Here is a 27,445-nt window from a genome sequence, read left to right on the forward strand (position 1 = left end):
TTTAAATGTTCATGAAATCTTTAAAGTATGGAAAAATATTAATATAAAAACCACCACTAATAAAACCAAAACAAATGACGCACCTGGTAGAGAACTGTGGGCGAATAAAAAAACAAAAGCAAAATGCTCTTTTTTAGAGAGAGAAAAGAATAACGCTCTTTTTTTTAGAAATAAGAAAAACGCCTTTAGGTTTCAGTTGTACGGTGCAAGGTGAATAAGCTAAATGGACTAAGGCCCATGTGAGGTCGTGGTTTGGGAAGAATAGAAAATTGCTACACCCTCCAATCCATATTAATTGTCGCTAATTTAGTGCAACTTTTGGATCGGAGGAAGTACTATTTTATACAATGCGCGTAGAATAGGAAATTCCGCTCTCAATAGAAAACTCTGCCATTTTTTGACTCGCTGTCCAGAATTAAGTCGAGGAAACTAGTCCACCTTTATTGGGCTAACCTTCTCTAGAAGGAAAATGGGCTTTACCTGGAGTGTTCACTCAAGTTTTTCTTGCAACAAGTTCTATGCAATCAAACCAAACCAGGTCCAAAAGGTTCGTCCCGTGTGTGACGGTTGGTTTCTTGTCTCTGGCGGAAGGAAGGGCGATCTAGGGTTTCATCCAGCCTCCGCCTCAATCTCCCGTCATCGGCCGGGTCGCTTTCTCCCAACCTTCTCCGCCTTCACCAGAAGCCTTTCTCGTGATCTAGTTCCATAGTCCTGGTCTGTTTTCGTTCTAGTTGAAGAAGATGGAGAAAGTTGAGGGTTTGTTGCAGGGGTTGAAGCTGTCCGATAAGGAGATGAAAGGCATCAAAATCGGTTGGACGGGATCTGGCAAGGTCGGCGTTGCGGAACCACAAGCCATGGCTAAACTTCTATCGGAGAAACCGGTGTTTGTCGAGGCCATGGCAGAAACCTTGGGACGGATCTGGTGCCCGATCAGGGGTGTCGACTGCAATGAGGTCGGTGAGAATACTTTTTTGTTCACTTTCGGCCAGGAATCTGGGAAGAGGATGGCGTTAGACAATGGGCCCTGGGAGTTCGGGAATGATTTGCTTGTTTTTGAAGATTATATCCCAAGGAAGAGGATTGAGGATTACTCCTTTCAAACAATTCCTATATGGGTGAGAGTACTCCGGCTGCCGCTGGGTTTGATGACTAGGGAGGTGGGTGAAGTAATCGGAGCAGAGATAGGTGAGGTGATTGAGGTGGATTCTCGTCCGGATGGCAAGGCTGTAGGCAAATTCTTGCGTGTGAAAGTAAGGCTAAACATAAAGATGCCTCTCATGAGAGGTTTCAGACTGGATGTTGGGGAGGAGAAAGACAAGACAAACAAACAAGGGGTCTCTGTGGCAATGGAGGAGGATGAGAAAGACTGGTGTCCTTTCGAGTATGAATTCTTACCAGAATTCTGCTATGTCTGCGGTGTGATCGGGCATAGTGACAAAGCATGTAGAATCAGACTGAAGAAGGGGGGGAAGCAACAATTTGGCCCGTGGCTGAGAGCCTATATTGTGAAACGTAGGGGGGGTGACGGTCATTTATCTTTGGGCGGCCGTGGTTCAAACAGCAGGACCCTAAGTATGTGGAAAGGGAAGACTTCTTCGGGCATTGATGGGCCATCGTGGCGTAAAGAGATGAAGAGCCGGGCGGACATGGTGGGAGAGGAAGAAAATGGACAAAAGGTAAATCCTCCGAAGAAGAAGAATGTAGGTAGTTCAACGGAAGGCACACCGAATCAGATCACTTTTAACAAGGAGGGGGTTGTAACCAAAGCGGCAGCACAGAAAGGAGCTGCGGATGGGTTAGTTTTGGATCCCAAGATCATGAAATCTAGCCCGGAACAGTTTGCCGCGGCTACTGTTCAGTCTGATAAAATAATAAATAGTGCTGAGAAGAGACGTGGAGAATGTCCTACGGACAAGAATAGTGGGGGGGATCTCAGCGGTGGTACGTGTTCCGAGGCCATGCAGATGGAGGTTGTCGGCCAGTACATGGTGGTGGATAGTACTAATGGGAAAGGGGTCATTTGTACCGAGGCCATGCAAAACAATATTTTAGCAGCATCTGATATCCCCAATCTACAGCCACATGGGCAGCCCAGTGTAGGTACAGCTCTCGTGAACATGCATGTTACTAATGGAAAAGGCAATGTGAAGGGAAATGGGGGTACGTACAAAAAGCTCAAAGGGAGAAATTACAATGGTGGGTCTGGTGTGGTAGTCAGTTCAGTTGGGAAGAAGAGGGGAGCCAGTGGGGAGGACATGGACTGCGAGACAGATCTGAAGAAATACAAGTCTAGTGAACAGAGGAGTGAAGCGGTGACCGTGAACGACAGTAATGCAGGGCTGGAGGAGCAGCCCTGCGATCCGCGATGAAGATTGTCGCATGGAACTGCCAGGGGATGGGGAACGGCCCGACAGTTCGTAGTCTTCTGGCTCTCCAGAAGAAGGAGGTCCCCGACATCCTGTTCTTGTCGGAAACGAGACTGGATGAGAAGAGACTGGAAAGGTTCAGAATAAAATTGGGTCTCATGCACATGGTGGCTAGAAACTGTGATGGTACAGGCGGTGATGTGGCCATGTTTTGGCGAAGAGGAATAAATGTGACTTTGAAGTGGAAGGGAAAGATGCACATTGACACTATTGTTACTGAAGATGATGGTTTCAAGTGGAGGCTTACTGGCATCTATGGTGATCCGAAAGACAAAGCAAACACATGGCGTCTATTACGCACTCTTCATCATCAGGAGAAGCTTTCGTGGCTGTGTATTGGTGATTTTAATGAAATTATGTTTAACTATGAGAAACAAGGGGGTGTAGCACGTAGTCAGTCTTGTATGCAAAATTTTAGAGATGCCCTGTCGTATTGTGACCTAAAGGACCTCGGTTTCGAGGGTGGTGTGTTTACTTGGCGTAATAATAATCATCGTGTTGATGGGTATGTTCGTGAAAGACTCGATAGGGCAGTGGCTAACCCTGATTGGTGCTCTCGGTTTCCGGGTGAAAGTGCAACAATCCCTAGGTGGTTTTGGTAATTCATAACAACATATAGCTCATTGAGCTAATGCTATTCCAAGATGATTATTTCAGGAAAGCTCAATGATTGGCATGACATGGATGTGAAAGTGCAACCCTCAAAATGCTAAGGACAAATGATTGGCTCAAGTTCAAAAGCTCAAGACTCTTCATTTTATATTTTAGTGATCCAAGATCACATTGAGTCTTTAGGAAAAGCCAATACTATCAAGGAGGGATGAGGTGTTGCTTAATGAGCCTCTTGCTTCATGTGCTTAGTGATATGCTTCAAAACCCTCAACTACTTTCCCATATCCACATATGACCTAAACCCTAAGCCAAACTCGGTCCTACCGATTCTTCCTATCCGGCGCCACCGAGTTTCACTTGTCATAAGCCACTGCCAAACCCTAGCAATTCGGTTCTACCGATAGGGATCTCGGTCTCACCGAGATGGGATTGCAAACTCTCTGTTTCCCTTTCGTAACTTTTCGGTCTCATCGAAAGAGCGAATCGGTCCCACCGAGATTGCAATGTAAATTCAGTGTTTCCCCTTTGTAACTTTTCGGTCTCACCGAAAGAGCAAATCGGTCCCACCGAGTTTGCCTGACCAACTCTCTGGTTAGCTAATTACCAAATTCGGTCTCACCGAATTTGTGTAATCGGTCTCACCGAAATTATGTTATGCCCAAACCCTAACCATATCGGTCCTACCGAGTTGCATGTCAGTCCCACCGAAAATCTCTAACGGTCACTAGGTTTACATTTTCGGTCCGACCAAGTTTGTTGATTCGGTCCCACCGAGATTGGAAAACTGTGTGTAACGGTTGGATTTTGTGTGGAGGCTATATATACCCCTCCACCTCCTCTTCATTCGGAGAGAGAGCCATCAGAACGCATACACCATTCCAACTCATATGTTCTGAGAGAGAACCACCTACTCATGTGTTGAGACCAAGATATTCCATTCCTACCATATGAATCTTGATCTCTAGCCTTCCCCAAGTTGCTTTCCACTCAAATCTTCTTTCCACAAAATCAAAATCCTATGAGAGAGAGTTGAGTGTTGGGGAGACTATCATTTGAAGCACAAGAGCAAGGAGTTCATTACCTACACACCATTTGTTACTTCTTGGAGAGTGGTGTCTCCTAGATTGGCTAGGTGTCACTTGGGAGCCTCTGACAAGATTGTGGAGTTGAACCAAGGAGTTTGTAAGGGCAAGGAGATCGCCTACTTCGTGAAGATCTACCGCTAATGAGGCAAGTCCTGTGTGGGCGATGGCCATGGTGAGATAGACAAGGTTGCTTCTTCGTGGACCCTTTGTGGGTGGTTGCTTCTTCGTGGACCCTTCGTGGGTGGAGCCCTGTATGGACTCGCGCAACCGTTAACCTTTATGGGTGGAGCCCTGTGTGGACTCTCGCAACCGTTACCCTTTGTGGGTTGAAGTCTCCATCAACGTGGATGTAGGATAGCACCACCTATCCGAACCACGGGAAAAATATCCGTGTCTCCAATTGCGTTTGAATTCTCCAAACCCTTCTCTTTACATTCTTGCAAGTTGTATGCTTTACTTTCTGCTGCCAATATACTCTTTGCATGCTTGCTTGAATTGTGTGATGATTGCTTGACTTGTCCTAAAATAGCTAAAATCTGCCAAGAACTAAAATTGGGAAAAGGTTAAGTTTTTATTTGGTCAAGTAGTCTAATCACCCCCCCTCTAGACATACTTTCGATCCTACAAGTGGTATCAGAGCTTTGGTCTCCATTTGCTTTGATCTCCATAGCTTTTGGTGGTCATAGCCTTGGTTTCACAACCTAGGAGAGTATGGCGTCTAGCAAGGGAAATTATCACCGTAGAGGTCTCTACTTTGATGGTACTAATTTTGCTAGTTGGAAGCATAAAATGAAAATGCATATTCTTGGACATAACCCCGCCGTTTGGGCTATTGTGTGTGTTGGCTTGCAAGGTGACTTCTTTGATGGAGAGAACCAAACCGTGAAGCTACCGCGGATGAGTTGAAGATGTTGCAATACAATGCTCAAGCTTGTGATATTCTCTTCAACGGATTGTGCCCCGAAGAATTCAACAAAATCAGTCATCTTGAGAATGCGAAGGAAATTTGGGACACTTTGATTGATATGCACGAAGGTACCGACTCCGTCAAGGAATCCAAGTTGGATGTGCTTCAAAGTCAACTTGACAAGTTCAAGATGAAGGATGGTGAAGGTGTCGCTGAAATGTACTCTAGGCTTGCTCTCATCACAAATGAGATTGCCGGCTTAGGAAGTGAAGAGATGACCGATAGATTCATCATCAAGAAGATTCTAAGAGCCTTGGATGGAAAATATGATACCGTGTGCACATTGATCCAAATGATGCCCAATTACAAAGATCTCAAGCCAACGGAGGTGATTGGAAGAATTGTTGCTCATGAGATGTCACTTAAGGATAAAGAGGAACTTCACAACAAATCAAGTGGTGCCTATAAAGCCTCATGTGAAGCCCCTACATCATCAAGTAAGAAACAAGACTTCAATGAAGAATTGAGCTTAATGGTGAAGAACTTCAACAAGTTCTACAAGAGTAGAAGCAAAGATAGAAGCTTCAAGTCAAGGTCCTACAATGACAAAAGATCTTCTAGTCGAGAGCGAAACTGCTACAGTTGTGGAAGACCCGGACACTATTCCAATAAGTGTACGGCTCCCTACAAGAGAAGAGAAGATTCTCCAAAAAGAAGAAGCAAAGAATCACCACCAAGAGAGAGAAGGAGTAGAGATGATCGTTATGAACGAAGATACTCGCGGAGAAGCAAGGATTCGGAAAGGAAGGAAAAATCATCAAGGAGCTACACAAGACGAAGACATCAAGCTCATGTTGGTGAATGGGTATCCGGCTCCGACTCCGACAGCCACTCCGAGAGAAGTTATCACTCCGACTCCGAAGGTACTCAAGATGAAGGTGTTGCCGGTCTAGCACTTGTGTCAACCAACTCCTACGACATATTTGACTCACCAAATGAAGGAATTGGAAGATGCTTCATGGCCAAAGGTCCTAAGGTAACACACCCCGAGTATGTTGATTTCATTAGTGATGAAGATGACTTGTTAGGTGATGATTTGCTTATTGACAACTCTAGTGATAAATACTATGATGAAATGTCAATTAATCATGCTAATCAAGATAAAACGAATGACAATGATAAGGAAAAGATTGAGGCTCTAACTAAAGAACTAAACACTCTTAAGTTAGCTCATGAAACTATCTTCGAAGATCATCGAGAACTTTTAAGAGCTCATGAGAAAATACGCTTTGAAAAGCTCAATCTTGAGCAAGAGCATGAGTTCCTAAAAGCAATCAATGATGATCTCCGCAAGAAAAGTTCTTCTTACATTGTCAAGCGTTTACTCTTATCCACTTACATGCCTCAAGTCAAGTCTAGTAACAAGAACAAGAAAGATTCTTCCTTTAGCAGTAACAATGATCATGCTAAATCCAATATTGTTGCTTCTAGTAGTTCTCTTGACTCCACTAATGACTCTCTTAGCCAAGTTACACTTGAGCAAGAAAATAGCTTATTGAAGGGAATTATAGAGAAAGGAGTGTACAAAAGCCTTGCCGAGAGCAAGCAATTCGAGAAAATTGTGCGCAAGCAAGGAATGCACCTGAAGAATCAAGGCGTTGGTTTTGAATGAAAGTTCAATGCCAATGGAGTTGAGTGGGAAGAAGATCAATACCCCAAGACAAAGTTTGTTCCTCAACAAGAGAAGTATGATACTTCTTTCAAGGGGACACAAGCTCAAGATGATCTTCCACCACAAGACTACAAGCAAAAAGACAAGGACAAGCTTCAAGAGGAAATTGACGCATTTGAAGAAGCTCCTAAGACCTTAGTCAAGTGGATTCCCAAGACTACTTCAAGTTCCACTTCATCAAGTACGACTACAACTCCAAGGATTCCCATCAAGATGATGTGGATCCAAAAGAAGAAGAACTAGAGAGTTCTTGAGGGTGACTCCGCCAACATACTTCACTCTTATCATTTTGGCAAGAACAAGTGCAATCAACTTCCACATCTTGCACTAGTTCAAGGAGTCACAAACCCTCTTGTTGGTAAGACAAGGGACAAGGTAACCTAAAAGTTTTCATGGACATCATCCTGTGTGTGCATCACTCTATGTCTATGGATATCCTTGTTTGTTCCTTGTGGGACTAACCCATGTAGGTATTGAAAGTGCAATTCACTCAAATGGATAGCTCCAAGTGATCTACATCAACATTGAGCATCCACATCTTCAACATCTACATGAAGTCGTCATCGACGAAACCCAAGGTTAGTTCATCCCTCCAAGGGGGGATATCACATCTAGGGGGAGCTTTACTCTAAGACTTGAGCTAAAGCAACTCTAAAGATGTGAACACAACAATGCTTTATGTAAAAGTGGTAACCCCACTTGAGCTTAAACGATGAGTATGACCTATGATCAAGTGTTCTCACTTGACTTCTAAGTCAATATATTCATATATAGATGACCTTGTCATCGCAAATTGCTTGATAGATGCTAGAATTGGTTGTGCATGCCTTGCCACATATTTCATTTGCCATCTTATTGTGTGAGCATACTGGTTGCATATTTTACTCATTCGAGGACATCCACTTGTTGTTTTGATCGTTTGGGTTTATTTCCTTTGCCAAGTGGATGGACAAGAATGCCTAAGAACCTCCTCTAGCTATCTATGTTTTTCTCGTCTCAAACTCTATTCATGCTGCATCACAAAATTTGATCAAGTCAGATTCGAATCACTCTGTGTGAGGAGCGCTCGGAGTCCCTGATTCGTCATAGACTTAAACTTCCAAAACCTCTATGATTCCCGGTCTGACCGATACCCCACTTTCGGTCCTACCGAGATCATTAAGTTGATCTAGGTTTTCGATCTCGGTGCAACCGATTTGAGCATTTCGGTCACACCGAGTTTTAGTAACTGCATGCAGTTATGAATCTCGGTGCCACCGAGTTGTTCCACTCGGTCACACCGACAGGGTTGGGCTATATATAGTCACGGGCAAAATTTGGAAATTTCTCTAAACCCCTTCACCCGCGCGATAGCCTGCTCTGCCAACGTGGTCTCCGGATCGTCTTCTCGCCGCCAGCCGCCTCCAGTCGCTGGTCTCCGTCGCCGTCAACGGGAATTCTGCCCCGTCGTTGCCGCCGTAGCGAGTCTCCGCCGAGCTAGGGTATGGACTCGATCTTTGTGCTATTCTCCAATCCAATTCTTAGCACATTGTGATCATCATGATTCTTGCCACGATTGAAACACTCCTATCCAGTCAATACGCCCGTAGATTAGCTTTGATTCGAAAATTTTAGGGTTAGGTTTCCGCCAAAACCATCTCGGACCCACCGAGTTGAAAAACTCGGTCCCACCGATTTAGCTTATGCCATTGCACAAGTGAGACTCGGTCTGACCGAGAATTACTTATCGGTGTGACCGATTTTGGAACTCTGTGAAACCCTAGCAGTCTCGGTGCCACCGAACTATGACTCGGTCCAACCGAGTTCACTAGTTTAGGTTCCAAAACTGCTTCGGTATCACTGAGTTTAAAAATCAGTAGATCCGAGACGTTTTCAGTGGGAAACTAAAACTAAGTTTTTGTATCATTCTTTTGCAAAAATCTCTGCATTTTGTGATGCTCATCTATTCTACCTCATCTATAAACTATTTATAGGGTCAGCAGTCAGAGCTTGCAGCATGTCTGATCAAAGTGACAGCCAGAACTTGTCAGAGCAGCAAGTGCAGATGAGTGAGGGCACTAGTCCCTCCAGCTCTTCAGATGATGGCAGCAGAAGTACCCCAAGCAATCTGCCAAAAGCTACCACCAGACAATGGAAGAAGAGAGCTTCAGACTCCGAAGATGAAGATTATGTGGCAGAGGAAGAGGCCACATCAAAGAGAGTTGAGTCAGCTCAAGGCACAAAGCCAGGTCTAAAGATCAAAAGGCCAGCAGGCAGGCAGCCTATGTCAAAGGCTAGAGCCTCAACTGAGAAGCCCACTCCCAAAGAGCCAGTTGCTGCAGAAGGCAAGAAGAGGAAGGAAAGGGTCAAGAAGACCGTAGCCAGAGTGCTAGGAAAGGCTTCCATCATGGAAGAGGAAGAGGAAGAAGAGGTAGCTGCACCAGCACCTAAGGCACCCAAGCTGATGGGTGATGCCATAAGATCATGGGCTACTGCATCTAAGCCCAAAGCTGCCTCCAAGCCAAAACCAAAGAGGAATACAAGGAGCATTCGTGCAGCTGAGAAGAACAAGGCCCCAGTGCCTGAGACTTTTGCTGAAGAAGAGGATGAAGAGCAAGTTCTTAGAAAGCTCAAGCCCAAGATCCCAGACCACAACGATGCTCATCCTGTGGCTGAGGACATGAAGCTCAGGAGAGATTCAGGGCTGAGGAAGTGGAGAGAAGCAGACCCGTATGCTTCAAGGAGAAGGACTACTATGGATTATAGATTTCACACCAAGGAACAGCAGGACTTCTATGAGACAGTGCTGCTAGATAAGAAACCCATTGTTTGTGACATGAGATGGGTCGACTGGACCTACATGAAGGAAAATGAGGAACACTACCCTGGAGTGTATGACAACTTTAGTGCTTGTGGAGTTGCTGACTTTGTTGGACAGAAGCTCACAAAGTGGAACGAGGAGCTTATCATGCAATTCTACTCCAGGGCACACTTTTATCCAGATGGGAGGATAACCTGGATGTCTGAGGGTACGAGGTACCAATCTATAGTTGCTGAATGGGCTCAACTGATCAATGCCCCAGAGGAGCAAGCAGATGACTTGGACATTTATGCCAAGAAAAAGATGGATCATAACTCAATGTCCAACATGTACAAGGAAATTCCAAATGAAGCTCTTGGCACTTTCAAATTTGGCTCAGTGCATTATCTTCTGTCAGGGCTGCCAACCATCAATTGGATATTGAGGCACACCTTATTGCCCAAGTCTGGAGATCACAAGATGATCAGAGGCCATGCAATCAACTTGCTTCACGTCTTTGATGTGCCATAGAAGTTCAAGGTCATGAGCCTCATAGTAGAGACTATCAAGAGGACTGCAGCAAATCAGAAGAGGAGCTGTGGATATGCACCTCAAATTCAGGAGCTCATCAACTCTAAGATGGGCACGGGCATATATTTATTGGACAAGGAACACCTGCCCATCCATCCAGATTTTGAGGACAATCAAGTTGTCATGATTGAGAATGAGCCATCGTCTGCCCAAGCACAAGCAAAGAAGGAGAAGGCAAGGAAGGAGAAAGCTGCCAAGATGCCAACTCAAGAGGAGGCATCTGAGTATTTCTTGAAAACTAAACAAGAGCAGCTTGGTTACCTGATTGCATCCACCCTGCGGATTGAGAAAGGACTAGCCACCCTAACTCAGAACCAGGCAAGCTTAGAGAGGATCATGGAACAAAAGTTCTATGACTTGGATGTCAAGGTGACAGAGATACAGACTGCAGTGGAGCAGCTCCAGGATGACATGCATGAGAGGAGAGGCAGGACTACCACTGATGCCTTTGCCAGAGTGCCACGAGGTCCGAGGTCGTCTGCCGTGCCAGTTGCTGCCACCAGAGCCACCACCTCAGCACCAGCTACAGCCTCAGTTCCACCAGCTCCAGCATCTACTTCAGCTCCAACTCCAGCATCTACAGAAGCCTTTGTCCTTGGAGTGTTCCGGACTCCACCACCACCAGAAGATCAAGCCTGAGCGTCGATCTAGCACTATGCATTTTCTAGGAACTTTTTGGTAACTTGTTGCCAAAGGGGGAGAAGATGTATAGATCATAGGCTTCGAGAGAGAGAGAGAGTGTGTGTGTGTGTGTTGTTTTTTTCTCTCTTGCTTTATTTGGTGGTTTTTCGAACTTGTTTGCTTTTGAGTGCTTGAGATACTATGTCATTGCTTGTGAGACATTGATGATCATGTGTTTGATCATAAGCTACACTTAATGCTTGCTTAATGCTATTATCTTATCTATCGTATGTGATCATTCACTATTCTTGGTGATGAGTGCATGTATTTCATTCTTATCATTTTAAGTGCTCCACCAAGATGTATGTGACATGGAAGAGTAACCCATGACTCTAACTCCTTGTGCATTTGCAGTCCAAAGCAAATTTTAAATATGCACAAACTTAGGGGGAGCTCTTACTTATCACATACTTCTCAAAGCTACGATATATTTCATGCTTATTATCATTTGTCGAAGCTTTGATCTATATGTTGTCATCAATTACCAAAAAGGGGAAGACAGAAAGTGCAACTATCTCTAGGTGGTTTTGGTAATTCATAACAACATATAGCTCATTGAGCTAATGCTATTCCAAGATGATTATTTCAGGAAAGCTCAATGATTGGCATGTCATGGATGTGAAAGTGGAACCCTCAAAATGCTAAGGACAAATGATTGGCTCAAGTTCAAAAGCTCAAGACTCTTCATTTTATATTTTAGTGATCCAAGATCACATTGAGTCTTTAGGAAAAGCCAATACTATCAAGGAGGGATGAGGTGTTGCTTAATGAGCCTCTTGCTTCATGTGCTTAGTGATATGCTTCAAAACCCTCAACTACTTTCCCATATCCACATATGACCTAAACCCTAAGCCAAACTCGGTCCTACCGATTCTTCCTATCCGGCGCCACCGAGTTTCACTTGTCATAAGCCACTGCCAAACCCTAGCAATTCGGTTCTACCGATAGGGATCTCGGTCTCACCGAGATGGGATTGCAAACTCTCTGTTTCCCTTTCGTAACTTTTCGGTCTCACCGAAAGAGCGAATCGGTCCCACCGAGATTGCAATGTAAATTCAGTGTTTCCCCTTTGTAACTTTTTGGTCTCACTAAAAGAGCAAATCGGTCCCACCGAGTTTGCCTGACCAACTCTCTGGTTAGCTAATTACCAAATTCGGTCTCACCGAGTTTGTGTAATCGGTCTCACCGAGATTACGTTATGCCCAAACCCTAACCATATCGGTCCTACCGAGTTGCATGTTAGTCCCACCAAAAATCTCTAACGGTCACTAGGTTTACATTTTTGGTCCGACCGAGTTTGTTGATTCGGTCCCACCGAGATTGGAAAACTGTGTGTAACGGTTGGATTTTGTGTGGAGGCTATATATACCCCTCCACCTCCTCTTCATTCGGAGAGAGAGCCATCAGAACGCATACACCATTCCAACTCATATGTTCTGAGAGAGAACCACCTACTCATGTGTTGAGACCAAGATATTCCATTCCTACCATATGAATCTTGATCTCTAGCCTTCCCCAAGTTGCTTTCCACTCAAATCTTCTTTCCACAAAATCCAAATCCTATGAGAGAGAGTTGAGTGTTGGGGAGACTATCATTTGAAGCACAAGAGCAAGGAGTTCATTACCTACACACCATTTGTTACTTCTTGGAGAGTGGTGTCTCCTAGATTGGCTAGGTGTCACTTGGGAGCCTCCGACAAGATTGTGGAGTTGAACCAAGGAGTTTGTAAGGGCAAGGAGATCGCCTACTTCGTGAAGATCTACCGCTAGTGAGGCAAGTCCTGTGTGGGTGATGGCCATGGTAGGATAGACAAGGTTGCTTCTTCGTGGACCCTTTGTGGGTGGTTGCTTCTTCGTGGACCCTTCGTGGGTGGAGCCCTGTGTGGACTCGCGCAACCGTTACCCTTTGTGGGTGGAGCCCTGTGTGGACTCTCGCAACCGTTACCCTTTGTGGGTTGAAGTCTCCATCAACGTGGATGTAGGATAGCACCATCTATCCGAACCACGGGAAAAACATCCGTGTCTCCAATTGCGCTTGAATTCTCCAAACCCTTCCCTTTACATTCTTGCAAGTTGCATGCTTTACTTTCCTCTGCCAATATACTCTTTGCATGCTTGCTTGAATTGTGTGATGATTGCTTGACTTGTCCTAAAATAGCTAAAATCTGCCAAGAACTAAAATTGGGAAAAGGTTAAGTTTTTATTTGGTCAAGTAGTCTAATCACCCCCCCTCTAGACATACTTTCGATCCTACACCGGGATATAAAGTGGTGAACGGGGATCCACAACATTCAGATCATAGACCTGTTATCTTGGACCTGGAGGGTGGAAGGACAATGAGGCAGAACAGTATGACATATCCAGTGAAAAGGTTTGAAGCAAGATGGTTAATGGAGGAGGACTGTGATGTTAGGGTACAAAATGCATGGGATCTGGCTAAGGCTAGGGGCATGTTGGGTGTTCAGGAATGCCTAAAGCTGGTGGTCGCTGAATTAGATGAGTGGAGCAGGTCGGTTTTGGGGGATCTAGCAAAGAGAATAAAAAAACTGAAACGAGATTTGGAGGAGTGCAGGAGGAAGAATCTAAGCCATCATAATATTCACCATGAGCAAGTGTTGCGTTTCAAGTTGAGCCGATTAGAGGAGCAGCAGGACATTCTCTAGAAGCAACGCGCGCATGTTAACTGGTTGACCCAGGGTGATCGCAATACCAAATTTTTCCAAGCTTACGCGACTGAAAGGAAGAGAAGTAATACAATCAGACATTTGCGGAGGGAGGATGGCGTATTGGTGGAGGGAGAGGAGGCTTTAAAGGCTCTTGTGACTAACTATTATTCTTCCTTGTTTACCTCTGTAGCAGGTTCTTCGCATGGTGATTTCATTAATATCATCAATCCTAAGGTCACCGAGCAGATGAATGAGTTCTTAATGGCTGAGTTCAAGGTTGAGGAAGTAAAACAAGCTTTGGATAGCATCGGTGATCTTAAAGCGCCAGGAGCTGATGGTTTGCCAGCCCTCTTTTACAAGAAATATTGGCAGCTGGTGGGTGATAACGTGGTACAAGAAGTACTGAATGTGTTGCATGGCGGCAGTATAGCGGACGGATGGAACGACACCATCGTAGTACTAATCCCAAAGGTAAAGAACCCAAGTAATTTGAAAGACTTACGCCCTATTAGCTTATGCAACATTGTGTACAAGCTTGTGTCAAAAGTTATTGCAAACCGGTTGAAACAAATATTGGGGGAAATCATTTCGGATAATCAGAGCGCTTTTGTTCCGGGGAGGCTGATTTCTGACAACACGCTGCTAGCATACGAGATGTCACACTTCTTGAAAAGGAAAAGGACTGGGGCCATTGGCTATGCAGCATTGAAACTGGATATGAGTAAAGCTTACGATCGTGTCGAGTGGGACTTTCTGGAGAGGATCCTACATCAGCTGGGATTTTGTGATGCTTTTGTGCAGCTTATTTCTAAGTGCATCCGTTCGGTTTCCTATAAGTTCAAGATAAATAATTCTTATACTGAGATGATTGTACCAGGGAGAGGCTTGAGGCAAGGGGATCCTATATCCCCGTATCTTTTTCTGCTGTGTACGGAGGGTTTTTCGGCGCTGCTACAGCAAGCGGAGCAAGCGGGTAGTTTGAGAGGCATCCAGGTGGCTTCAACAGTTCCAACGGTTACCCATCTCCTTTTCGCCGATGATTCCTTGGTTCTGTTTGAGGCCACTGCTGAAGGTGCGTCTGAGGTCAATCGTATTTTGCAAGCATATGAAGCAGGCTCGGGACAGATGATAAATCGAGATAAGTCGTCTATAATGTTCAGTAGGAATACCAAGGTTGCTGCGAAGGATGCAGTGATGCTCGCGCTGGGGCTTCAACAGGAGACTACCAACGGGAAGTATCTAGGCCTTCCAATGTACGTTGGTCGATCTGTTTCACAGTGCTTCGAATATATCAAGGATCGTTTGTGGTTGAGAATACAGGGCTGGCTTGAGAGGTTTCTGTCAATGAAAGGGAAAGAGATCTTGATAAAGTCAGTGGCCCAAGCCATTCCGTCTTACGCCATGAGTTGTTTTGATCTTACAAAAGGGTTGTGTGAGGAGTTAAGTAAAATGATCTGCAAATATTGGTGGTCGCAGCAGACTGAGGAGGAGAAAATGCATTGGGTCGGATGGGAAAAAAATGAAGCTATCCAAGGAGGAAGGCGGGTTGGGCTTCCGGGATCTATATTCCTTTAATATATCATTGCTCGCTCGGCAGGCTTGGCGTCTGATTCAATCGCCTGATTCGCTTTGCGCTAGGGTGCTGAAAGCTAAATATTTTCCTGAATGTGACATTCTCGCGGCTACTCCGATGGCCAACATGAGCTATACGTGGAGAAGTATTCTCAGAGGACTGGAAGTTGTAAAGGAAGGTTACATCTGGAGGGTGGGGACAGGAGAGAACATTAGGATTTGGTCTGACCCATGGATCCCGAGAGACCATTCCAGGCAGCCGCTGACTAGACAAGGTCCTCATCTGCTGATCAGGGTCTCGAAGCTAATTGATCCGGTGTCGTCTGCATGGGATGAGCAGTTGGTTCGACAAACGTTCATACAACCTGATGCAGAAGCAATATTGTCCATTCCATTCTGTGAGCAGCACGACGATTTTATCGCTTGGCACTATGATACAAGGGGTCTGTTTTCTGTCCGCTCTGCTTACCGGGTACACACCGAGATGTGTAACAGACGACTAATCAGACCAAGGGGTGAAAGTACTGATAACTCAGCTTGGAAGAAAGCAGTCTGGTCTGGCATTTGGCGTGTGAATTGCCCTGGGAAAATTCATCATTTCATGTGGCGTTTTGCACACAATAGTCACCCGTTGCATATGAATATTGAGAGGAGAGGTGTTCAGCTTGACACACGATGTGCTGTTTGTGCCCATTTGTTTGAGGATGGAGGGCATTTTTTCTTCCGTTGTAAGCATGTCAAAGCCATTTGGAGGGAGGCAGGTTTAGAGCAACAACGATGCATTCTAATGCAGGCTTCCACGCCGCTGGAAGTCCTAGAAAAGGTACTGACTATGCCAGAAAAGGATAAACTGATGATTATTTATCTGCTGTGGCGCTGGTGGTCAGAAAGGAATAGAATCAGACACGGCGAACATCGACTTATGCCCAGCTCCCTCGTAAGCCAAGTTTCAGAGATGATTACTGAATGGCAGCATACAAATATTTCAGAGCATAAGCCCTATGCGAGAACAAAACCAAGTTGGAAAGTCCCTCCCGCTGATTGGGTGATGATCAATACGGATGCAACTTTTATTGCCGACAGTAGAATGGGAGGGTGGGGATGTATTGCTCGGGACGCGTCCGGTGATGTCTTGTTTGCTGCGGCGGGCAAGCTAACAAATATTTCTGAACCTCTGCAAGCGGAAACAATGGCCCTTTTGAAAGCATTACATTTGGCGGAGGATTTTGGAATGGGACGAGTTATCTTCAGTACAGACTGCCTGGTCTTAAGTCAAGCTCTCGGCTCAACTTCTGCGGATCGTGCAAGACTGGGGACTCTATTCCGTGAGACAAAGTTTCTGCTTCGTATGGATTTTATTGAATACAAGGTTGTTTTTTGTCCCCGTGAGTGTAATGTGCCAGCACACTTGCTTGCTGGTCGTGGTGTGAGGCTAGAACCAGGAAGTCAACGTGGTTTGGCTCACTGGCTTGCCCTCTGATGTAATGGGTGTTGTGGCCGCCGATTTGGTCGAGCCCACTAGCTAATGGAATGCATGGTGTTCCACGTCAAAAAAAAAAAACCAAACCAGGTCCAAATCAACTGGACGGCACGTTTAATTTTCGTAACGGCGCTCTGTGTTAATTGCATGGCACCGAAACGAACTGATGCCACGGACTGTGCCGACATGGCCCCAACAACGACTGTTTGTCCTTTCAAAAAAAAAACGACGGTTGTTACGAATCCGAGCCTGGGAAATTCTGGACGAGGCGAGGCTCGTCGAATTTCACTGATACTTTGAAACGAGAGGCTCAAAGCATTCAGGTGCCCCACATCGACAATTCTGGATATACCTTCATTTCAGTGTGAAGCTCACGAACCTCGACATGGTTCTCAACTTCTCCGCTCGTCGCCGGGCCCAAATTACAACCTGTCCGTGCAGACATCTGCGAGGCTGTGGCTGAAGCTGGTACTCAGCGTCAACCTCTGTTCATCAATGCGGCGAGACGGGTGACATGTTGAGCGGACCCATCGAATCCACTGCAAAATCCCAATTGGCCTTAATTCGAGAATTCAGCTGATCGGTCTGTAACTCAGTGGTCCAAGCGTCTCAAAAAATTTGATCCAAAAAGCGTTCCTGCATGTACAAATGAGCACCAGGAGCTATGAATGGCGTAGAGGAACTCGCCGGTCGGTAGACCGGGCCTTCAGTGTGAACGTGAATCTGTCATTCCATGCGCTCACACTCATAAATTCCTAGAGTGCTCCAAAAAAAAATATTTAGACTCTGTCTTTATTTATTTTATTACGAAAAAAGCATGAGAAGTTTGGGAAGGACGTTTGCCTGCTTTTCATGGCTCGGATGCGTTGTGCCACTCCGGCAGAGCGCTCCGTGCAAGGCTGTTTGGTGGCCTCATCTCCGCTCCATGGACGATGATGTCCTTGGGTTACGTCCATGACGCTCTTTGAAAACGAACTCGACGTGAAACTTAGGCCCGTGTTTGGTGTTGAGTGCACGTTCGGCGCAGACATGACACATCACACCTCACCTTCCTTGGCCTCAAAATATGGAACGAGATCCTCTGACTTAATCGATCTACTGCAGAGGGAAGTAGTACGCCCTGCGCCATCCGTTGGCCATCCGATGGCAAGAACGTAGAACGGGCTCTGTCGCTCAGTTCGCCAGCAAAACTACCGGCCCATGCGGCCCAACGCGACGCAAGCGAGGGAAGTGAGGGGAAAAGGGCGCTAGAGGCCACAGAAAAAGGCGCGAGGATTACAGAAACGGCGGCAAAGTTCACCGGAAGGAGATCGCTGGCGCCCGGCGGGGACTGCTACTCTGCTCGCCAACGCCAATCTCAGGTAAGTCTCCACAGTCCTTTCTCTCGACGCTTAACACATGAATAAAATTGATCGACGTTCCAGCATCCCATTATTTTAGAACTTGATCGTTTTTTCCTTTTTCTCATGGAAGAGCAGCCTGCTGAACTCTGATCAGGAACCCCTTTTTCTGATGGAAGAAGCAACCTAGGTGGAAAACGAGACTAACACAGCACACCATGATTCTAATTCCAATAAGTAAATTTTCCTGATTTTTTTCTTGTCCTCCTGAAGTTCGACACAGTGTGAAATCTGTAGTGATTCCCTGCATAGTAGTGAAATCTGTAGATTCAAGAGATACATTGTTGTCCTCATGTGATTATTTCCAAGGCATGGAGTAATACTTATGACTCATTACCATGTTCTGTATTTTGTAGAATTACCTTAGCACCTAATCCCTGTTGGTCCCAATCACCACTACTGTTTGCTTATTCTCTTGTAATAATCTTTTTCCGAAGGTATTACTCCCAATATTTTCTATACACTTCCACAAGTCTAATGTTCATGTTATTTTTATATTACAGAGTAGTGTTGCCTAGTTTCGTACCTCATGTTGGCATGGAATTCAGATGAGGTTTGGTCATTTTGGCTTACCTAGAGTAGACAGAAAGGATTTGAAGCAAGAAAAAGGTATACAAACAAAAGGCTAAGAGATGGCAAGATTACATCATGTAGATTTGTTTGTGCAAATGAGGGTCTTCGGTCAGAAGACAAAAGGGATTATTTAACAAAGTTCCCTCGGTTTCAATCATTTTAGAGAAATTGTAGTTTATGGTGCTGCTCTCATGTATGATGAAACATTTGCGTCCTTCAAGTGGTTGTTTGAGGCCTTTCTAATAGCTCATAAAGGGAAGGGGCCTAAAACATTTTATACAGATCAAGATGTTGCAATGGAAAAGGCCGTTGGGGAAGTGTTTGCAGAAGCATGACATGGATTATGCACCTTTCACATTATGCCGAATGTTATCAAACATCTACATTTAAGTTGCCGATCAGTTGCGTTCAATTCAGTTCTCTTCGATTCTACACACACACACAAATTGTTTGTTCTTTTCTGCATAGGCACAAGTAGTTTACTGGAACTATTTTTCTGTCATAACAAACATTCAAGAAAGCATGAGCATTTGCCATTTAAGTCTGTTCAACTCTGCACATGTACAAGTACCATTCAAATCTGATCAATTCAGCAGAACTAGAGTAACAACAGAGCTTCTACAGCAGAACCACAACATAGTAGAACACTAGTTCAGTCATACAGAGCTTTTCTGTTGTTACTCTGAAGAAATTCGTACAGCAAGACCAAATGCAAGCAGCAATTGGACGGGGCAGCGGCTAGGTGGCGTCACACCCTGGACGGGGCAGGGGCTGGCTCCGCCTCCTCCACGGCTATCCTGCCGGAGCTGCTCGTCCCCGCGGCGAACGTAAGGCGAGGCGAGAGTATTTTTAGAAGCGAGACGAGAGCTCAAGCGAGCGATGAATCATGGCGTAGGATTGAGCCGCTTGGGCCGCTTGTGTTTGTGTGGGCACGAACGAAAGAGCGCTTTGGTAACATGACCCAGCCCGATCGGATATTACTGTTAAGGAGGGGCGAAAAGTAGAGCAGCAGAGCGGAGTGACCCAGCCCGATCCTCTGCCGCTTCCGTCGGCGCCGCCGGCTGGAGTTGGCATGGGTGAGGCGCTCGGGATCCTCCTGTATATACTAATGGTAGGTTTTTTGTTGTTGTGGTGGTATTCGGCCTTGTGCTGGTCTGGCGTGATGCCGATGGAGTGTTGGCCGCCGTCGCTCGCGCGCAGCGTTCGGTGGCTGTCGACCTCGTCTTCTGCTTCGTCTCCTTGGTGGAGGCAAAAGGGAGGCGGCGGATCCGACGCTAGCTCCCCCAATAAGCGCGTGGCTGCCTCAGTTCGAGCCGCTCTGGTGTTCTCCCGTCTTGCTTCTAGCCGTCATGGTGGCGGCAAGGGAAGAGGTGGGATGGCGCGGCGGGGCTCGAGTCTCTGGTGGGTGTTCTCGCTGGATCTGAGCTTCCAGCGAGATTGTCCGGCCCTGATCTGCTGGAGGGCCTCCAGCGTGCCGCCTGCTGCTGCTTCCATCGCGGTGATGGAGCGCTGGAGGTGGTCACAAGGGAAGCTGGATGTCGCTGATGGAGTTCGTGAGCTCACTCGGCGGTGGATTTGGAGAAACTGTGGCGCCCTTGCTGGTCGCTGCCCGGTTGATTCCGACAAGCCGCCGTATCCTCAGGTCGAAGGGCGACCATTTGCATTCCTCCCGGCCATGGAGCCAAAGGGGAGGCAGGACTGCTTCACGGTGGAGTCCATGGCATGGAGTCATGGAGGTCTCGCTGGCCCAAGTGGTGCCGTCCCCGGCGCCGGCGAGGCGGGTTCCAGCGGGGAGCAGAATCGGACTCGATCGCAATCTTCTTCCTTTGTTCGAGGTCTTTTTTGCAATTTGCAGGGTCTTGTTTGTAATTGTCCGTGTCTTTGGGGTCCTGTTGCTAAATGTACCCCATGCTTATCTAATGAATAACTGGGTCCTTCTGGACCCTACCCTTGTTCAAAAAAAAAAAGAAAGAGCGCTTTGGTTGTACCCCACCAGCGAATGTCGTTAGATCACCAACTTCCCTCTGCAGTAGATCGATCTGAGTCAGAGTCGTTCCCAAAATATCGTCCCGAAATGTGGCTGGGGATGCGTCCCCTCAGACGCCGTTAGGTTCTCGAGCTAGAGACAGGTGTCGCCAACTCAAACGGTGTCCCCCGAAGAATATCGGCGTTCCATCGGCCGGATGCAAACAGCGACCGTCAGTCAGACTTCCGTGAGTAGCCGCGATCGTCCCCTGACGAACGGAACGCATTAGTCCATGGTGAACCTCTGCTAAACCTGCGATGAATATGCGAGATTTCCCTAAGCAAACTCTGCACCGAGTTAAATGACCAAACCCTGTGAGGTGGCTGTCACAGTGCACCTATGAGGAGGCTATGACCCACGTTCCTTTCTGCACTCATGCCTCACGTCCGTCCTCTGATCGTACGTAGCACGGCTTTTCCTACAAGCCGCTCGATGCCTCGATCGATCGTAGTACGAGAGCACACCTACCAGTCGATTATCACGAACGTACCACAACAAGCAATTACACCGGTGCGTGATGCGCGACGTGACGCTAGCGTCTCCTCCGTTCGTACATGCACGCAAACCAGAGAAAGATCTCCCCACATGCCGCGAGTCCGCAACGTGACAACTGGGAGCTCAGAGCTCAGTGCCACCGCACAATTTCCCGGCCTTCAGTTCCCGCGAGATTTCGCTGTCCCCGTCCACCCGAAATCGAAGCCAAATCAAATTCCCGGTCGCCACGAGAGGCACTGCTCATCTCAGTGACCAACCGCAGAGCCTCTCTCGTCCACACGAAGCTCCAGCGTGCGCGCCCGTGCACGTCGCACCAATTTATACGCCGCTCGTTCCTCGCCGTCGCCTCCCCACTCCCATCTCTCATCATTTCCCAACCAGCAGCTGATCGGCGCACGTGCGATCAGCTGCACGAGGATCCAAGGCATGAGGATCCAGTGCGACGCGTGCGAGGGCGCGGCGGCGACGGTGGTGTGCTGCGCGGACGAGGCGGCGCTGTGCGCGCGCTGCGACGTGCAGATCCACGCCGCCAACAAGCTGGCCAGCAAGCACCAGCGCCTGCCGCTCGAGGACGCCGCCGACGCCGCCGGCCTCCCGCGCTGCGACGTGTGCCAGGACAAGCCGGCCTTCGTCTTCTGCGTGGACGACAGGGCGCTCTTCTGCCGCGACTGCGACGACTCCATCCACGTCCAGGGCACGCTCTCCGCCAACCACCAGCGCTACATCGCCACCGGCATCCGCGTCAGCTTCAGCTCCGTCTGCAGCGCCCACGCCGACACCCACCCGCCGCCGCCGCCGACCTCCAAGCCCAAGGCGCCGCCGACCGTCGCCGTCCACAGGGCGGAGCCGGTCTCGGCCGCCGCGCAGGAGGTGCCGTCGTCGCCGTTCCTGCCGTCGTCCGGCTGGGCCGTCGAGGACCTCCTGCAGTTCTCTGACTACGAGTCCAACGATAAGGCAAGGGGCTAGGCAAACCACGTGTCTCCCTGCTATCTCCATGGATACATCTCACCGTGTCTCCATGTGTTTGCTGTAGCAGAAGGGTTCTCCGTCTCCTCTTGGGTTCAAGGAGCTGGAGTGGTTCGCCGACATCGACCTGTTCCACGAGTATGACGACCAGGCGCCGGCACCAAAGTGGGGCAGAACCGCGGCGGAGGTGCCCGAGCTCTTCGCCTCGCCGCAGCCGGCCAGCAACGCCGGCTTCTACAAGACAGCCGGAGCGCGCCAGAGCAAGAAGGCGAGGGTGGAGCTGCCCGACGACGACGACGAGGACTACCTCCTCGTTCCTGATCTTGGATGAGATATCTGAACTGAATATATAGTTCGTATGTGTGATGCACTATGTAGTAAACTAATACGCGTGTGTGTATGTATGCAAACGGATTCTGCCATCTTTTTGTGCCGATCGCTTAGTTGCCGTGGAAAATACAGTATGAAATTGCAAGGCGATTCGGGGAAATACTTTCAGAAACGAGATGGGTTTATAAGTGTAATATACTGTGGAAAACATGTGCTGCTTTTAAGGTTTATATACTGTGGAAAATTCAACCACCCGTAGACAAGAGGCGATCATAATGCATAGGGAAGATCACCGTGCACAGCATGCTTGAACTACAGCCATACAGTACTGTAATCACCGTGCACAGCATGCTTGAACTACAGCCATACAGTACTGTAATCACCGTGCACAGCAGCCAGGGATAATGACTCTTCTACAACAATGAATGAACAAAAAGGAAATCAACAAGTACATATGATGGCTACTGCTTAACACCAACTGACGAACCACATGTCGCCAAGCAAACAAAATCATGTAAGCACGCACCATAATTTGATTGCGATATTTCAGGTTACTAAGTATGCAACATCACATGAGTCGCTAGATTGCAGTAAGAAAATGAAGCCGCGAAAATGGTGGATGCTCTTCAGTAAGATCTTATGAATCAGCTCAGTGTTTGAGAGTCTGTGACCACTTACCAGTATTTCTCAGTTCTTTTTGGAAGATCCAAGTAAACTGCACATAAATGTTTGGCTAGAAAAGCTCAAGCAAATCGTATACAAATTAATTTGACTGTCACCTTTTCTTCAGCAATGAACTAGCTCTTAGGAATATTTTATCGATCTCATCAAGCTCGGAGATTTTCAGTTCTTTTGCGGGTGAATCTGCCTTGTCCGAGAGTGAAGCAATCTTCCGCAGATGCTCCTCAAAATCGTCTGATTCATTATCGACTTTTTCTGGGAGAAACTTATCCAGCCTATCTAGATACAAAGGACGCTCCTTGCTACCTTCTGCTTGCTCCTCTGAATCTGTCTCAAACATGTCAGAGAGATCCTCGGATTCTGAATATGTGATAGACTCCGAAGTTGAATCATCATCAACCTCAGAATTTTCATCCCCCAACTTCTCAGACCTTTCTACACTTTCTGACAGGAGTTCGGATACAGTTCTCTTGTAAACTGAGCTAGAAGAATCTTTATTCACGGACACACTGTTTGTAGAGTCTGAAATAAAAGCAATGTCTTTCGCCGCACTTTGTCCTATATGGCCTCCAGCTAACTTCATCAGGGCGTGCTGATATTCAAGCTCCTGCTCAAGCCTGGGAATGTACCGCCTAAGAGCTCGGAGGCGATCTCTATATTTTGATTTGTCCAGTGCCTGATTAGAAATGCTAGATTTAGAGAAAGCAGGGTACTAACACTAAAAGGTATAACAGGACAGTGTATTAGTCATCCTTTATTCATTCTCATCCTGCATGTCTGTTTATATTGGAGTATATTCTATTTGATCCTGACTTCCTGGCTAGAATACAGAACACCCTTCCTACCAACTGAAAAAAATTGGCTGACTATGCCTTTTGTTGTTATGTTCTAAACCTAGGTGATGAATGATAAATTGGTATCTTATTAAGGCTTCTGCATAAATCAGGAGGATCTTACTGAGCTTGTCTTTCTTTGAAATCTTGAAGCCAGTCTTTTACTAGTTTTTGTGCGTGTTTTTATAACCTCGCTTCACAATTCATACAATGTACATACATTGATATCTTGACCATGATAGCAGAGATAGAACATAGCTTCTTTCTAGGAAGTGCAACCTTTGGTGACATTATCTCGGGTGGTGGCTGTGCATAGTTTTTTCCTCTGTACATAATAATTGTATTTCCTTCTTCAATGCTGAGCACAATACCACCATTTAGAACTGCTAACTCTGAGGCAATTTCCTTGACCTCCTCTGGTGTGAATGTCTTCACAATTACCTGTAGGGTTTGGTGCTTTTTCCAGTGCAAATGCATGTTCAAGATCACTCCCTGGTAAATTCCACGTCTTCCAACAGGCACATAATTTTTACTTTTTTCGCCCATCTTGAGGAAGTAGAAGTGTTCTTCAGGTGTAAGAACCTCAGGATCATGTGTGGGTTCTGAAGGATCATTTGGCTCAATTTTCTTCAAAGCTGCAAGAAGTCGTTCTTCCTTCTTTTGAGCCTTTAAGTGAAAAATATATAAGAAAAAACCAACCGTATAACAATATATTTACAAGAAAATTTTCACAACAGAGTGCATAAAAAGGAAACACGTAGATTCATCGTAATGTGAGAGAACATCAGAAACATAGATTAAAAAATCTAATAAGATAGCCCACCTCAAGGGTGGAAATTCAGCTTGCAGTAATATACCTTACATGACAATACTGACAAGCAGTATTAGAAAATCATGCTACGTCAAGTGAAAGTCAAGCAAACTTCATTCTTTTATGCTTTTTTTTCTGACACGGATCATTCTTTTATGGTTGAAAAAATCTTCATAAAGAGACAAGTCTATAACAACTTACTAGCTTCAATTTTTTCAAAATTTTCTCCTTAGCGGTCATTCTCTGAAATTCTCTTTCCTTTTTCCATCTCAAGGATTTCAAAAACCTGGTTACAGCCCTCTTTCCTTTAAGTTTTTTCCTCTTCACTTTCGGTTTGCCAGAATCATCAACGGATACCATGGCCCCAGTATTTTGTGGACCCGTTGCCGTATCTTGATTTTGACTATTAACAGGTCGACTGGTATGGACAGAACGGCATGTTTGAAGGTTATAACTTCGTGGCCAACTGAAGAACCCGTCGTCTTGGTAAAAAAACCTTGTGAAAAGTATAACTACAACAGCATCAGAACTCTGAAATAACAGAACTGTTACGTTATTGTACACTCTCTGTTTTTATTTACTCCGCATATTAGATTTATCTAAAGTCAAACTTTACAAAGTTTCATTCGCAAAAAAAGAAACTTTATAAAGTTCCAACAAGTTTGTAGAATACTATATTAACATACACACCACCGAATCAATACCATTGGATTCATAATTGAATATATTTTCACATCATATAGATTTGTTACTGTAAATGTTCTAAAGTTTGACTTCGGTCAAACCTAATATGCGGAGTAAATAAAAAGGGTTTTTATCATTTTTGCCACTAGTTGTGTCCCACTACTCAGTTTTGCCATTAGAAGTTACAACTACTCAAAAATGCCATCGATCCGTGAGATGTTTGCTCAAAAATGCCATCGTTCCGTTAGATGTTTCCTCAAAAATGCCATTAGACATCGTTATTTTCACATCAAACTCATTGACCATGTTATATGACAAAAATAAGCCTAGACCCACATGTCAGTTCTCTCTATCTCACAATGATAAGTGTGGCCCCACTTGTCAGGAGTAACCAAGCGAATAATTTTATAGAAAAATAAGAACGTCGTTGGGATCAAGTGGGCCCCACACTTTATTGTAGTAAGATAGAAGGAGAGCTGGCATGCTGGTTCATAGGTATTTATGTCATTATAACATGGCAAAAGAGATTTGAGATCACAATAATGGTGCCCAGTGGCATTTTTGAACACGTGTCTAACAAAGCGATGGCATTTTTGAGTAGTTGAAATTCCTAGTGGCAAAACTGAGTAGTGGGACACAACCGATGGCATAAATGATAAAAACCCTAATAAAAATGGTGGGAGTATTTGCCTAGCGAGAACCACACTCAAGAGCTCGACGTGTTCGTCAGCTTGCGTGCACACACAAATACACTAAACCACAATAGCAAAGACATAACATAGATGAAACAGTTCATGCCTTTGGCATTTCATCGAACACTTCAAAGTCACTATTGTTTCGGAGCAAACCTACTGCATCAATAGCACAAGCCTGAAGCCCTGGTCAACAAAACCTCCCGAAAATCGCTCACTAAACCTCATTTACAACTCAGAATAAGAATCAACGGGCAAGAAAGGAATCGACAGATTTGTGTCTTACGGCGGAGGTGGTGCGCTGAGCCTCATTGTTCCGTGGGAAGGCGCCGTCGCATCTACGCTGCCGGACGAGGGGCAAGGGGGCGGAGGTGGTGAAGGTTGGAGGCGCCACCTCCTTGTGGCCTGCCGGAGCAAGAGGAGCCGACCGGCCATGTACGCCCGTAGCACCGTACGGCGAGAGTTCGAGAGAGCCCTTGCGACCGCGCACGCGCGTGCTTGGGTGGATGGTTCGGGGTCTCTGGGGTGGCGTACGGGCCGACTCAGGTGGAGAGTCGGCGTGGTGCGCGGGGTAGCTGATGCGCTGCTCCGGTACGGATACGGGTGTGGTGAATGGCTACTCGGCGAGTGGGCACTGAGAGAGAGTGCGCGAATCCTGCGGGGAAGAAGAACGGGGACGACGCCTCGCTAGCGTGGGCCGCAGAAAGGGGAAACAAAGCGGAGAAACGAAGTGCATTGGCCCACTGGATTGGGAAGTTATTGGGGTAAACCCTATATGACGCTTACTGCGCCTGCCGACTATATCTCGCACAACGCGAGTCCAAAGATAGTCTCGCATGAAGCTTTTTGTTCCCCACGTATTTTTTTGTTTTCTTTATTTATTTATTTCTTATTTTTCTTCATATTCTTCGGTTTTGTTTTGTTTTTCATTTTTTTCTTCGTTTCCGCATGGTTTTCACGATTTTTTGTGGGGTTTCATTTTTCTTCATTCATGAGGTGTTACTTTTGTATATATTTTTACATTTTTCAGATTTTTCAAGTACTTGATTAGAATTTACAAAAATATGCCTAATGACTTGTTTTTCATACACATTGCACAGTTTTTTGGTATATATCAGTACCATTTTAACACATGATTAAAATGTTTTAAATGCATGATTAATATTTTTTATACAAGATCACATTTTACGAAACTTATGTTTTCGCGTTAAAATTTTGAAATATATGTTCTAGATCTTCACAAATATCGGGAACAATTTTATTACCAGTTTTAAGTTTTTGAATGAGATGATTAATATATTTTCAAATAATTATTTTTGATGACTAACTTTTTTAATACAGTTTGTACATAATCGATATATAGGGGCGCGCTATTCGTCACCCTAGATGAGGAATAGTTATTCTTCACCCACTCTCTATTTTG

The 27,445-nt window shown here is 46.0% G+C and overlaps 2 protein-coding genes across 2 annotated transcripts; one reads left to right on the forward strand and one right to left on the reverse strand.

Moving 5' to 3' along the window:
• Positions 1-21,248: 21,248 nt before the first annotated feature.
• LOC123189759 (B-box zinc finger protein 24) lies at positions 21,249-22,570 on the forward strand. The gene is made up of 2 exons (XM_044602250.1): positions 21,249-21,979; positions 22,062-22,570. The coding sequence occupies exons 1-2, from the start codon at positions 21,452-21,454 to the stop codon at positions 22,320-22,322; spliced, it is 789 nt and encodes a 262-aa protein (XP_044458185.1). The 5' UTR covers positions 21,249-21,451; the 3' UTR covers positions 22,323-22,570.
• Positions 22,571-22,648: 78 nt separating this feature from the next.
• LOC123189761 (uncharacterized CRM domain-containing protein At3g25440, chloroplastic-like) lies at positions 22,649-26,695 on the reverse strand. Its single transcript, XM_044602251.1, has 4 exons — positions 26,309-26,695; positions 24,848-25,142; positions 24,070-24,501; positions 22,649-23,678 (listed from the first exon to the last, which is right to left on the reverse strand). Exons 1-4 carry the CDS (start codon positions 26,455-26,457, stop codon positions 23,097-23,099), a joined length of 1,458 nt encoding a protein of 485 aa, XP_044458186.1. The 5' UTR covers positions 26,458-26,695; the 3' UTR covers positions 22,649-23,096.
• Positions 26,696-27,445: the final 750 nt, after the last annotated feature.

The sequence above is a fragment of the Triticum aestivum genome, chromosome 2A, assembly GCF_018294505.1.
Source record: "Triticum aestivum cultivar Chinese Spring chromosome 2A, IWGSC CS RefSeq v2.1, whole genome shotgun sequence".
Lineage (NCBI taxonomy): Eukaryota > Viridiplantae > Streptophyta > Magnoliopsida > Poales > Poaceae > Triticum > Triticum aestivum.

Excerpts from the sequence above, each read along its gene's own strand:
- LOC123189759 (XM_044602250.1), top strand. The coding sequence starts at position 21,452 with ATGAGGATCCAGTGCGACGCGTGCGAGGGCGCGGCGGCGACGGTGGTG. Across the intron at positions 21,980-22,061 it reads ACTACGAGTCCAACGATAAG|AAGGGTTCTCCGTCTCCTCT; the intron begins GCAAGGGGCTAG and ends TTGCTGTAGCAG.
- LOC123189761 (XM_044602251.1), bottom strand. The coding sequence starts at position 26,457 with ATGGCCGGTCGGCTCCTCTTGCTCCGGCAGGCCACAAGGAGGTGGCGC. Across the intron at positions 24,502-24,847 it reads TTTTGAAAAAATTGAAGCTA|GCTCAAAAGAAGGAAGAACG; the intron begins GTAAGTTGTTAT and ends TTTCACTTAAAG. Across the intron at positions 23,679-24,069 it reads GTTCTATCTCTGCTATCATG|GCACTGGACAAATCAAAATA; the intron begins GTCAAGATATCA and ends ATTTCTAATCAG.